General features: G+C 40.0%; 1 protein-coding gene across 2 annotated transcripts in view; it reads left to right on the top strand.

Moving 5' to 3' along the window:
- The window catches only part of ACOX2 (acyl-CoA oxidase 2), a 35,662-nt gene extending 29,684 nt beyond the window's left edge, over positions 1-5,978 (top strand). For both annotated transcript variants that reach the window (XM_070738131.1, XM_070738132.1), the window contains 2 exons: positions 3,236-3,368; positions 4,537-5,978. In XM_070738131.1, coding sequence (XP_070594232.1) covers positions 3,236-3,368; positions 4,537-4,599 — 196 coding nt within the window. In that variant the 3' untranslated portion in view covers positions 4,600-5,978. The remainder of the gene's footprint in view (positions 1-3,235; positions 3,369-4,536) is intronic.
- The last annotated feature ends 8,089 nt before the right edge of the window (positions 5,979-14,067 follow it).

Below are 14,067 nucleotides of genomic sequence, written 5' to 3'. Positions count from 1 at the left end.
GGGATGCTGGCAAATTTCAGGGATCCTTCGAGAAGCACTGATATCTCTGCCTTGTTCTCCATAAACTTACTTTGCATCTGCTTCTCTGTCAAGATTAACCCTATCATTTCTGTGGGCACCGGACTTTCTTCTATGTGAGTGAATATGAAAATGGCATTGTTTACACACAGTGTCTGAGCGAAAGCTAGTTTGCCCAAGAGCACTGCACACCAAGACAACTAGACATAAGAACAGGTTTTTCCCCAGATGCCATCACTCTACTAAACAAATAATTCCCTCAACACTGTCAAACTTTTTACTAAGTCTGCACTTCTATTTCTACTAGATTTTCTCATCATTCCTATCACCCATCACCTCCCACCTAGGACTGTATGACTGTAACTTTTTGCTTGTATTCTAAGATTTTTATTAATATTGATTGTTTCTTCATTGCTTATTTGACCCCTATTACAATCATTAAGTGTTGTACATGATTCCTGACAAATGTATCTTTTTCTTTTATGTACACTGAGAGCATATGCACCAAGACAAATTCCTTGTGTGTCCAATTACACTTGGCCAATAAAGAATTCTGTTCTATTCTGTTCTGTTCTATTCTGTCTATTTTTATACATTTTAACTGTACCCTGCCTTTATTATTTTTATAACTATCTCAAGGGAGTGGACATACTTTCTATAATATTCCTTTCTCTTCCAATTTCGCCCACAACCCTGTTTTCAGAGGTGGGTTGCTGCCGGAACGCCTAATTGCGCACAGTCCCGCAGCTCTGGAACTCGAGTGCAGGATCGAGTGCAATTATGCTTCCTGCACCTGTGCAGGTAGCAAAATTGCACACAGGAATGCCTGTGTGGGCGCGTTTTGGTGAGATTTTTTGCTTCCCTGCATGTGGGAAGAGACAGCATCTGAGAGACAGTGACTGGCCCAGGGTCACCCAGCTAACTTTCATGCCTAAGGTGGAACTAGAGCTCATTGTCTCTGGTTTCTAACCATAACCACTAAATCAAACTTCCTCTATGCCACAGTCATTGACACACTAGGTGCACACTAGATCAGCCTCTTCAAACCTGTTTGTTTGTTTGTTTGTTTGTTTGTTTGTTTGTTTGTTTATTTATTTATTTACTTCTATGTCGCCCAATTCCAATGGGACTTCCACATTGAATTTTCCGCATGGGAACCAGGCAATGAGCATTGGAAATTCCTTTCTTTGCTTCCTTCCTACCTTCATATTTCCTTACCTCCCCATCTTTTTCCTTCCTTCTTCCCTATTCCTTCCTTTTTTTCCCTCCCTCCTCTATCCTTTCTTACCTGAACAGAAAAACAGAAAACTAACTTCCTCCCCAGTAGGCTGCTGTTGGGTGGGGGAATGAAGGATTATGTAAATGGCTGGGAAACTGTCACAGAACATTAAAAAACAGGAGTATCAAACTCAAGACTCAAGTGTTTAAATCCGGCCACGGTTTGATTAATTTTTTTATTTCTTTCTATTTTTTCAGTAGTATTTTCTCATTCTCCTTTTTTTTCCTTCTACATATATTTTTCTCTTTATCTTAACACTTTTTTCTTTCCTCTTTAAATTATACTTATTTTTAAAATTCTCACCCATTTTTTATGATTCCTACAAAGGAATTATTGCTAATTAGGTTTTACAATATGGCTAATTTGAATTATTGAGATTTTAATGGGTCTTTTCCCCCTTGATTTGTATATTGGAAGGTGTTGGTGTTTTTATCTTTATTTTTTTAAATTTTCTTTTATTTTTTTTAAAAATTCCTTTTTAATGGGCAATTACCAAAAAACAGGAGTATCAAACACAAGACTCAAGTGCTTAAATCCGGCCATGGGGCTGGCCTGGAAATATCAAAGGGCCACCCCGCGGTGCCTCTGGCACACAAAACAAGGCATCGTGTAGTGTTTTTTCAGCCTGGACAGCCTCCTGCAGCACTTTGCCAGCCAAAACGAGACACATTTTTAAAAAAGATTTAAGAACACCACCCACCCCTAGTCAGCTCATGGAGGAGAACAACAGTGCTGATCCAACCCTTGAAGAAATCCAGTTTGACACCCATGTTTAAAATGGGTCACATGACCATAGCAGCAGCCCAACAGTGCTGAAACATCTATACCTTTCCCACATTTCATTCCCTCAGGAATAATAGGTGTTCTGTAAGTTAGCCCATTTGTGATACTGTACCTTTGCTGACAATGTTTTGCCCTATGATGCAATCTTTTGGTCAATTAAAGGTTACAGACAGAAGAGTTTTAGCAGTACAGTGTTCCCTTGATTTTCGCAGGGGATGCGTTCCGATACCGCCCCTCGAAAGTCGAATTTCCGCGAAGTAGAGATACGGAAGCAAATACACTATTTTTTGGCTATGAACAGTATCCCAAGCCTTCCCTTAACACTTTAAATCCCTAAATTGCAATTTCCCATTCCCTTAGCAACCATTTAGATTACTCACCAGGTTTATGTATTAAAGTGTATTAAAAAAATATTTATTAAAGGCAAATGAAAGTTTGACGATGACATATGACATCATCGAGCGGGGGGAAAATGTGGTATAGGGAAAAAACCCACGAAGCATTTTTTAATTAATATTTTTGAAAAACCGTGGTATAGACTTTTCCTGAAGTTCGAACCCGCGAAAATCGAGGGAACACTGTATATAAATTTTGTTTGACAGACTGAAAATGAATGTGACAAGCAGCAACATCTGTTTGGCAGAGGATATGACATGTTGATTTTTACAGAGTGCAAAAAAGCAGCCTAGGGCGACTTGTTATAAACAGCCTAGGGCGACTTATTATAAACAGTACCATAATGACTACTTTTTCATTTTGTATTCTATTGTTACCATTGAAATACAATCCTAAAATCCCCCCAACCAATTTCTTTCCTCTGTAAAACATGATATGTCTTTTGAGGTCTGAAAACCCTCTCTTAAACAAGGCTGATTTATTTTGGGAGCAAACCACAGTGAATGGAACCACTGTGAAAAATGTCAAGTGGTTATAAGAGGGCAGAGCTCCAATAAGCTTCTTGCTTTATCTTCAGAGTTAACAGAACAATAAAATATATTGCAAAACAAATGGATTTTGTGTATATAATTTATAATTTTTGATGTCAACATGAAAACTTCTGTTGTATACTTGGGTTGTACTTTAGTACGTACTTTGTAAGGTAGAACTAATGACTGATAAATTATGACTCATAAATTATTTTCCCTCCTCTTTCAGGAGAGATGCTGTGCCATTGGTTGATGCCTTTGACTTTACTGATGGATGTTTAAATTCAGCCCTGGGAAGCTATGATGGCCATGTCTATCAGAGGCTTTATGAGTGGGCCAAGAAGTCACCAACCAATCATCAGGTGAGAAGAATCAATGGAATAACAATAGCATTAGCACTTAAGACTTATGTGCTTTCCAGCCCTGTCTAAGCGATTTACAGAGTCAGCATATTTCCCCCAACAATGTGGGACCTAATGGAATGGAATGGAATACCAGGTTTGCATTAAAAGCCATTATTGTATTTTTCAGTGCATAAGACACACCTTTTTCCTCCCTAAAAGAGGCTGAAAATTTGGGTCTTATACTTCAAATGTAGGTTTTGGGAAGCTTTTTTTCCCCAGCCCTAACGAGGTGTTAACAATCTTCCAAGCTTCCTACTCCCTCCGAAGAAAATTTTTCCAGCCCTAAGTCTTTGCAGGTTAGTCAATATGCTGGCTCTATTAAAAAGTGCTATTGCTAACATGTTGTAAGCCGCCCTGAGTCTAAGGACAAGGGCGGCATAAAAATCAAATAAGTAAGTAAGTAAGTAAGTAAGTAAGTAAGTAAGTAAGTAAGTAAGTAAGTAAGTAAGTAAACAAACAAACAAACAAACAAACAAATATCCCTATTTAGTGATAAATTACTATATATTAACTTGATATATTCATGAAAATCACTTTTTATAGTCACAGCATTAGGTTTTTGCCTTTGTGGTGTGTACCACCTACAGTTCACCCTTTGGAAATGCTCATTTAGTGTTTTGTTATGTCCTATGTGTTATGTTCGTTTGTTTTTTCTTTTTTATAATCAATAAAAATTAATTTTAAAAAAAGCAACTCTGGTTTCACTATACTAAGTGTAACACAATGAAAACATAAAAATGGACAGTTAGTTATGAGGCTATGACAAGCAGGGGCTGCTGTTTCTGCTGCTATCAGTGCGATGCGCGCGCAGCTCCAGGTGCCTGGTGGGTGGGCACGTATGTCCTGGTGAGATTTTGGCAATTTTTTGCTTCCATGCATGCGCAGAAGCAGAAAATTGCCGAAATATCACACGCCTGTGCATCCTTTTGCTTCCATGCATGCGCAGAAGCAAAATCTCACCAGGATGCCCAAGTACACCCACCAGTGCGCAGTGTGGCCCGTACCAGTAAAGAACCTAATACTGGGCTATGATGAAAAAATCGAAGCTATTATGTTCTTCCTTGTGTTTGCCACCAAGTCCTACGCCTAATGCTTTCCCTTCTCTTTCCCTTTGGCTTTCCAACAGGACGATCGGGTTTTCAAGACCTACTTAAAACCACTTTTCCAGAATGCTGTCTCCAAGCTATGAAGAGGAGTCTGGCATGGGGAAACTTTTTTTTTCCAAACTGCCATTCAAGCAACACTGTCAGTTTTCCTTAATAAGCACATGAAATGTAATTGCAGGCTGCCAATTCTCCCAAAGGTGTTTTTTCCAAAAAGCAACTGGACTTTTTTTGGTGTGTGTGTGTGTGTTCCCTTTGAAAATATTTTCTCATCCAAGAGGCGTGTTTAGAACTGAACATAAGAAGCTTCTTGGATGATAAGCAAAACATTTTCAAAGGGAAAACAAAAAAAAATGTCCGGTTGCCTTTTGGAAAACGCACCTTTGAGACAACCATGATTTGGATGATTGAGAATCTCTATAAACAGCAGACTTCTTGGCTGCTGATTCCTAAAGGGCAGATGATGGTGGGATATTCACAAGAGGGTTCACCACCGGATAGCGATCCTATATTGGTTTTCCATTCATAGATTTCATATACAATCAAATGAAGCGTTTCCACGAAGTCCATCCAGTTAGAACTAGGAAAAAAGTCATACATATTCTCCAAAACAATCTTACCCACCCTGATGCCCTTCAAATATACTAGACTGCAACTATCCACAGGGAAGATGTAGTCCAAGTCATTTGGGAGGCAGAAAGCTAGAAAAAGATGCTCTAAGGCAGTGTCCTCCAATCTTTTGACACCAGGGACCGATTCTGTGGAGAGAGGTTTTTATAATCACCTCGAGGCTCGACTACTGTAACGCTCTCTACATGGGGCTACCTTTGAAGAGTGTTCGGAAACTCCAGATCGTGCAGAATGCAGCTGCGAGAGCAGTCATGGACTTTCCTAAATATGCCCATGTTATTCCAACACTCCGCAGTCTGCATTGGTTGCCGATCGGTTTCCGGTCACAATTCAAAGTGTTGGTTATGACCTATAAAGCCCTTCATGGCATTGGACCAGAATATCTCTGGGACCGCCTTCTGCCACACGAATCCCAGCGACCAGTTAGGTCCCACAGAGTTGGCCTTCTCCGGGTCCCGTCGACTAAACAGTGTCGTTTGGCGGGTCCCGGGGAAGAGCCTTCTCTGTGGCAGCCCCGACCCTATGGAACCAGCTCCCCTCAGATATCAGAGTTGCCCCCACCCTCCTTGCCTTTCGTAAGCTCTTAAAAACCCACCTCTGTCGTCAGGCATGGGGGAATTGAAATATTCCCTTCCCCTAGGCTTATAAAATGTATGTATGGTATGACTGTATGTATGACTGATCTCTTAAATTGGGGTTTTTAGATATTTTTAATATTAGATCTGTTTACGTTGTCTTTTTACTGTTGTTAGCCGCCCCGAGTCTACGGAGAGGGGCGGCATACAAATCTAATAAATAAATAAATAAATAAAATAAATAATAATAGTAATAATAACAGAGTTGGAAGGGACCTGGAAGGTCTTCTAGTTCAAACCCCTGCTTGGGCAGGAAACTCTACACTACTTCAAACAAATGGTTATCCAAAATCTTGATAACCTCGGATATCAAACTGCTTGATATGAGCCTCGGAGGCACGTTGGTTAAAGTACAATAATGCAAGCTACTTCTGCTGATCACTGACTGCCAGCAGTTTGGCAGATCAAATCTCAGTAGGCTCAAGGTTGACTCAGCCTTCCATTCTTCCCAGGTCAGTAAAATGAGGAGCCAGATTGTTGGGAGCAATATGTTGACTCTATAAACTGCTATAAAAGACCGTGAAGTAGTATATAGGTCTAAATGCTATTGCTATCTTCTTAAAAACTTCCAGTGTTGGAGCATTCACAACTTCTGGAGGCAAGCTGTTCCACTGATTAATTGTTCTGTCAGGAAATTTCTCCTTAGTTCTAAGTTGCTTCTCTCCTTATTTAGTTTCCACCCATTGCTTCTTGTTCTACCCTCAGGTGTTTTGGAGAATAGTTTGGAGAATAGTTTTTCTATGGATTGGAGGGGGTGTGGTTTCACTTGTTTGCATGGACCAGTTTCTGGCATGCCGTGGACCAGTGGTGGTCCACGGATCAAGGTTTGGGGACCCCTGCCTTAAAACAGTGATGACCAGGTGCTAATAGGAAAGGGTTCATAGAATTGAGTGGGGATGGCGTTTTTGGGTCGGTGTCGATTTCTAGCAATTGCCTAGACCAGTGGTAGGCAAAGTTGGCTCTTCTGTGACTTGTGGACTTCAACTCCCAGAATTCCTGAGCCAAACATACTAGCTCAAGAATTCTGGGAGTTGAAGTCCACATGTCACAGAAGAGCCAACGTAGCCCATACTTGGCCTAGACTAGTCCTTGCAGTTGGGATAATAATAACAGAGCTGGAAGGGACCTGGGAGGTCTTCTAGTTCAGTGTTTCCCAACCTTGGCAACTTGAAGATATCTGGACTTCAACTCCCAGAATTCCCCAGCCAGCATTCACTGGCTGGGGAATTCTGGGAGTTGAAGTCCAAATATCTTCAAGTTGCCAAGGTTGGGAAACCCTGTTGTAGTCCAACCCCCTGCTCAGGCAGGAAACCCTATACCCGTGATGGCAAACCTATGGCATGTGTGCCAGAGGTGGCATGCAGAGCCCTCTCTGTGGGCATGCGAGCAATTGCCAGCTGTTCTGGTTTGCAGCACACATGTGCGAGTTGATCTTTGCGCGTGCCAGAACCCTGGACACCCAAAGATCAGCTGGCCCGTGCACTTGCGCATGGTCTTTGGGTTTCCAGCACTCCGGCATGCACAACTGACCACCAAGAATGTGTGTGCTGGAAATCCAAAGACCAGGTTGCTAATGTGTGCACCGTCCACCTGCTCTTTCAAATTCCAGGGTTCTTGCACACACACGTTCCAGTTTGGGCACTCGGTGCCAAAAAGGTTCACCATCACTGCCCTATACTATTTCAGACAAATGGTTGTCCAATCTCTTCTTTAAAACTTCCAGTGTTGGAGAACTCACAATTTCTGGTGGCAAGTTGTTCCACTGGTTAATTGATGTCAGGAAATGTCATCTTAGTTGTAGGTTGCTTCCCTCAATGATGAGAGGGAGGGACTGGCCCAAGGTTACCCAGTTGGATTTATGCCTGATGATGTTCATCCATCATTTTCGAAGAGGACCTTGGCATCAGAACTCATAATCTCCCAAATTCTAGCCTGGTGCCTCAATCATTGCACTAAAGTAATTATGAAAGTTTTAGGGCTTATTCAATGTTTGAATTATTTTTTAGTGAAACTCCCATTGGAGGTTTACTAGTTACAAACCAAATCAATTTCACAAAATGGCCCTGTGATGCATTGCAGGGTGGGGGGGAGAGATTAAAAAATAATACTAGCAGTCATTACCGATTGAATACATGCTGACCTCAAAACTGATTTTGCTTTACTTAAATGCATTCTCAGAACCAAACACATCACATATATTGTGCTACCTCTCCCTTCTATCACTTCTAAAATCTCAAAACTTATTCTTACTGCGCATATTACAAATGATTGCTGTTTTATTTTGCAACTGTTAACACTGGATTCATATCTGTATTCAAACTGGGTCTCATCTGCACTGTAATTTGGACATTTGCTATTTCTCCATCTTCTACAAATAAAGTGATTAAAAAAAATCACAGTGAGGTTAAAAGGAATATGTTGAAATATAATACACACACCTTACATACACGCACACCTTGAAGAGGAGAAACCCTGAAACAGATGAGAATTGGATAAAACAAGGAGTTAGATACAGCCGGAGGTATTATAAATACATTTACTACACTGTGTGATGAGCAAAATAAATTTAAACTGGAATGAGGGATTTGTCTACTTCTGCTTTGCAGTTACATTATATTTGTCTCTAAGATGCTGTCCTACAATCCCATTTATGAAGGAGCTTTTGAAGGACAAAAGAACACAATCAATATACGATTAGTTATATTTGTTATGTGGCTTAATTAAGAACAAAGTGATTGACAGCCATTATATTTTTAAAACTGTTCAACCTGCCCTGTTTCAAAGTTGGAAACAATTGCTCAGACCTTTCTGGAAAGTTTCCAATATTGTTTTAATTTTTCTGGAGAAGTTACAAGTTCTAAATCAAGCACTGAACATCTTGGCGCATCCGAAACATTTCCAATAACGTCAGAATAATCCATTTCAAGCTTGAAATGTTTTGAATATAAAACAGTCTCCTCTTAACATTCCACTGTGTAAAGAATTTGCTCACCCGGCATGTACTGTATTTTAAATTAGGAGTGAAAAGACTTTTTTTTTAAAAAAATTGAGTATCACAAAATAGATACCCACAGAAACAGCTCTAGATTCCACCTCAAGGCATTGATTGATTGATTGATTGATTGATTGATTGATTGGATTTATATATACAGTGGTACCTCATGATACGAACCCCTCGTCATACGAACTTTTCGAGATACGAACCTAGGGTTCGGAATTTTTTTGCCTCTTCTTACGAACTTTTTTCACCTTATGAACCTGCCGCTGGGATGCCCCGCCTCCAGACTTTCATTGCAAGCCAAGCACCAGTTTTTGCCATCCTGGGATCCCCTGAGGCTCCCCTCCATGGAAAACCCCACCTCCTGACTTCCGCAAAAACGCGATGCTGTAGGGAAATCCCAGGAGGGGAATCCCAGGATCGAAAAAACGGGCAGAGTAGGGGGGACAAAAACAGGAAGAAAAGATGCATGTAGCTCAAGGGAGGAGAAAGGTGTGGGGGAGATGAGGAGAGTGGGGTGGGAAAAAACGGGAAGAAAAGACTCTTGGAGCTCAAGGAAGGAGAAAGGTGTGGGGGAGATGTGCAGAGTGGGGTGGGCAAAAACGGGAGGGAACCATGGAGATCAAGAGAGGAGAAAGGTGTGGGGGAAATGAGCAGGACGGGGTGGGCAAAAACGGGAGGGAAAGACCCATGGAGCTCAAGAGAGGCTCTTTTCACCTTGCTTCGTTGGGAGTCCCTCCTCTTGCCACCTCTCGCTGTCACTCCCCCCACTCCTTCGCCTCAGCTTCGTCTGCCGGCAGCTTTTTTTTTTTTTTAAAGCCCTAATGTTTTGGATTTTCCTAATGGGCTTGCACGCATTATTGGCTTTTCCATTGATTCCTATGGGAAACATTGTTTCATCTTACGAACTTTTCACCTTACGAACCTCGTCCTGGAACCAATTAAGTTCGTAAGATGAGGTATTACTGTACTCCGAAGACAATCAACTGATTGGCAACCAAATGCAAAGGATGGATTCCGGCAGATCAGGTGTCATAACCAGGGGCCTCGGGTGCTGCTAAAAGTGATAAAAACAGGCTAATTTACCTCATAAAACTGTTAAAAATTGTTTTTTGAAGCACTCCGCTGAGGCCCCTGGTTGGTACAGTGCCGAAGGTGCGGGCCTAGAAACCAGAAGACGAACCAGGAGATTGTGTGTCTTCTAGTGCCCACTTAGGTACCAAAGCCAACTAGGTGTCTGGGCCATTTTCTCTCTCAGGTGAGTTCACCTTACAGGTTTTTGCTGTACCGCAAACAGGGATCAGGAGCATTAAACATGCTGCCTTGAATTACAGAAAGACATTAAATCTAATGAGAAATTAAAATTTGGCAATCAAGTGTAAGGATTTAATTACTACAGTCATGAGGGATTGCAATTTTAAAGTCAAAGAGGTGATATTTTAGAATCTTGACAAAATGCTCTAAATTATAAAAGCCACATTTCATTATAAAATGATTTCATTAATAAATTATGATCTGGGCTGGGCGTAGATGAATGACTCCGGTGATTTACAGACAATAAAAAATAGCTTGCTCCTGTCATTTCCTTTATCAGATTTACTTTCCTCTACATTTAACTCTGTAAACCGCTTAAAGAAGGCTGTCAAGCACTGTGCTATTGCACATTTATTTCAAAGTTCCTATTTCTATTCCTTTTTAGAGATAATTCCCCCCTCCCCTTCCCAATAGCAAAAGAAAAGAAACAGCAAAAATAATTATCTAGCCAAAGGTTATTTTAGGTCAGACGTAGAGGCACAATTTCCTGCAATATCAACAATAACAAAAACCAAAGCATTATCTTTCATTGCACATTTTAGTGCTTACGAAAATCTTATTAAAACTGCAATTTTTCTCAAATCTAATAACATTGAGAGTTATGTACCATGCTGCAAATTTTAATGAGTTGCTTAACTGGTACATAACATCACTATTTTTCCAGATTCATTATGAATTTCATCTTATTAAAAACATTAAATTATGCTTTTACCTATTCCTATACAGTGTTCCCTCGATTTTCGCAGGGGATGCGTTCCGAGACCGCCCGCGAAAGTCGAATTTCCGCGAAGTAGAGATGCAGAAGTAAATACACCATTTTTGGCTATGGACAGTATCACAAGCCATCCCTTAACACTTAAAACCCCTAAATTACCATTTCCCATTCCCTTAACAACCATTTACTCACCATTATTACTGGTATTCACCATTGAATAAGAGACACTTAGTAATCCTGATATTTATAAACATAATTATTTATTAACAATTTTTTTTTTGTTATTTATTTGCAAAAATTATTAGTTTGGCAATGATGTATGATGTCATCGGGTGGGAAAAAACATGGTATAGAAAAAAAACCCGCGAAGTATTTTTTAATTAATATTTTTTTAAAAAACGTGGTATAGGCTATTCACGAAGTTTGAACCCGCGAAAATCAAGGGAACACTGTACACCAGAATATATAGCAGGAACGAATTTAATACAGCAAGTGCTAAGAGTTTGTTCCGGATTAATATTTAAACTTGCGTTTGCTCCCTATGTAAAAATTCCTAAGAATAGATCCCATCCCAGAAATGTATTATCTCAAATTTAACTGCTATAGGTATGTAAGTATGTATGTATGTATATATGTGTCTGTATATGTATGTATTTAAACTAATATAGAGAGGTAATTCTCAAATTATGAGAACTGGGACCAGAATTTTTGTTGTTAAACAAGTTGTTAAATGAGTCATACCTGATTTTATGAACATTTTTTTAACCATAATAGTTAACTGAAGCACTACATTGTGATCATTAAGCTAATCTGGCTTCTACCCATTCACATTGCTTTTCAGAAGCTGGCTGTCAAATGGTGATCATATGACCTTAGGACAGTGCAGCTGTCAGAAATGTATTCCCGTTGCCAACTATCCAAATTCTGATCACATATTTGTGGCGATATTGTGATAGTCGTAAGTGTGTTGTTTGTCGAGGACTTACCTGCAGAGCTGCTCAATACATAGTGATTCTGGGTGGTTTATACCCACAATTTAACTCCCCCCCCCCCCTTGTTGAGGTGACAACAGATCAGATAAGTCACTTGATCAGTTCTGAATGGGAATCCCCCAGCCCGCTGACAAAACCATGTCTTCAAAATCTCGCAGAAAAGGAAAAAGGTGGGGACCAATCTTATCTCTGAGAGAAATGATGTTCCAAAGAGAGGGAGTCACCACAGATAAGGCCCTTCTCCTAGATTCCATAGATGTACCTTTTTTGATAGTTGGGGCCTGCAATGTGCCCTGCCTGTTTTATTGGGACAGAGATATGTAATTGAGGAGAGGCACTCCGTCAATTAACCTGCCCCAAACCATGTAGGGCTTTAAATTTGACAACCAGCACCTTGAATTACGCCTGGAAGCAGATCAACAACACAAATGCAAATTTGGATTTGCACAAAACCATGCAGGTCACTGCATTTCGAGCCGACTGGTTCTAGATGCTTTTCAAGAATAGCCCCATATAAAGTGCACCGCAACAGTCAATTACATTATGCATGATGCATCTCTCTTGTTTTGCATTGTTTTGTGGTTAGGGATCATGTTGGAATGGATGCCACCTCTTTCAGGATAAGTGTGTTTTTTTCAGTGAAGAATAGCTCTTGCTTTGTTCCTTATGCGATGCTGGCAATGGCACATAGCATGGTTAGGTTATACCAGGATCCCTGATACTTTAGTTTCTTGTTTCAAAACATTACGAGTGTAGGCCTGAAATAATAAGTTAGGGTAAGTCTCTATCCTCTTCCTATTTTCACTACCAATAAAATGTCTTTTGCCCCAGAGAAAATATCAAAAATGTTTAAGAATAAATCAATGAAGTCTTCGAAATGTAATCAGACACCTAACTCTTTTTATATGTGGTGGACATGTATGGAAGCCGAAAAATACTGGACAGAGATGGATTGGGAAGATTTTGAAACAAAGGATTGAACTTAAACCAGAGATATTTTTATTGGGCATATTTATTTATTAGACTTGTATGCCCCCCTTTTCTGAAGACTTGGGGCGGCATATATATTGCCAGAGACATTCAATAAAGAAGAAATATTTAATTGTACACATAGTAACAGCTGCCAGAATAGCACATGCTCAAAACTGGAAACTGATTAGAATACTCAATTGTGTCAACCCCTAACCCCCAACATTTCTCCCTTAGACTCTCCACGATTGACCTCTCCAGGTTCCTAAGAGGCCAGTAAGGGGCGTACATAAGTGCACTGGTGTGCCTTTCGTCCCCTGTCCAATTGTCTTTCCTTTCTCTCACTTATCATATATATTTTCTTTCTTTCATATATCCTCTCCTCTAAGTTCACTTTACCCTTATATATATTACTACATGTCTATTTTTCTTCCTATGTATTTGTGTATTGGACAAATGAATAAATAAATAAATAAAAATATATAAATACCGACTGAGAGAGAAGTACTTAAGAAGATAATGGAGTGTGTGCAGATGAATAAATTGACAATGAAAATTAATCTGGTGCATCAATTTAAATAGCCTAAATGCTTAGGAAACACTTAAACCTGAGTGTGCATCTCTTAAAACAGCATACTCTTAAATGTATTTCAAAGCAATTTCTGTACTGTTTTATATAGTTGTCAAAATATTGTTCCAAGAATCAAAATTATGTATACAAGCCAGGAACATTTAGGCAAGTTAGTAAAAGCTTTGGAAATATATAAGAAAGGCTTGGACTAACAGCTACATGGATTAATTCCTTAAGGATGGAGGCCAGCAGTAGCCTTTTTCTGTTCCAAATTGCAAACAACATGACCATGAAATCAAATCCATATGATAAGTAGATGCATCCAGGCATACTTGCTACATTTGGACTTATTAAACTATGATTCAACATTATATATAAATCATGACAAACTCATAGAAAACCTTGAGTTTATTCATCCATCTTTTCTATATGGCCATGAAGACAAGAAAGATTCCAGTTTCCATAATTTTTGCTTTCTGACAATAAACTGGGGGGGAAATTACCAAGGTGTTTAAATATACATCAAGGTTAGTTATAAAGTGGGGGTGTCAAACTGAAGCCCCAGGGACTGGATCCGGCCTATGAAGTGCTTAGATCTGCCCCACAGGGCCACCCTGGAAATAGCGAAAGACTGGTCCGCAGTGGTTCTGCCAGCAAAAACGGAGCTCTCTGCATGCAGCCCTCCCGAGCTTCATTTTTGCTGGCAGAGGGTTGCAGAAGGCCATTGCAG

This window comes from Erythrolamprus reginae, chromosome 2 (genome assembly GCF_031021105.1).
Source record: "Erythrolamprus reginae isolate rEryReg1 chromosome 2, rEryReg1.hap1, whole genome shotgun sequence".
NCBI classification, from domain to species: domain Eukaryota; kingdom Metazoa; phylum Chordata; class Lepidosauria; order Squamata; family Dipsadidae; genus Erythrolamprus; species Erythrolamprus reginae.
The sequence above is the reverse complement of the archived record's forward strand: the minus strand, read 5'-3'. Positions and strand labels throughout refer to the sequence as shown.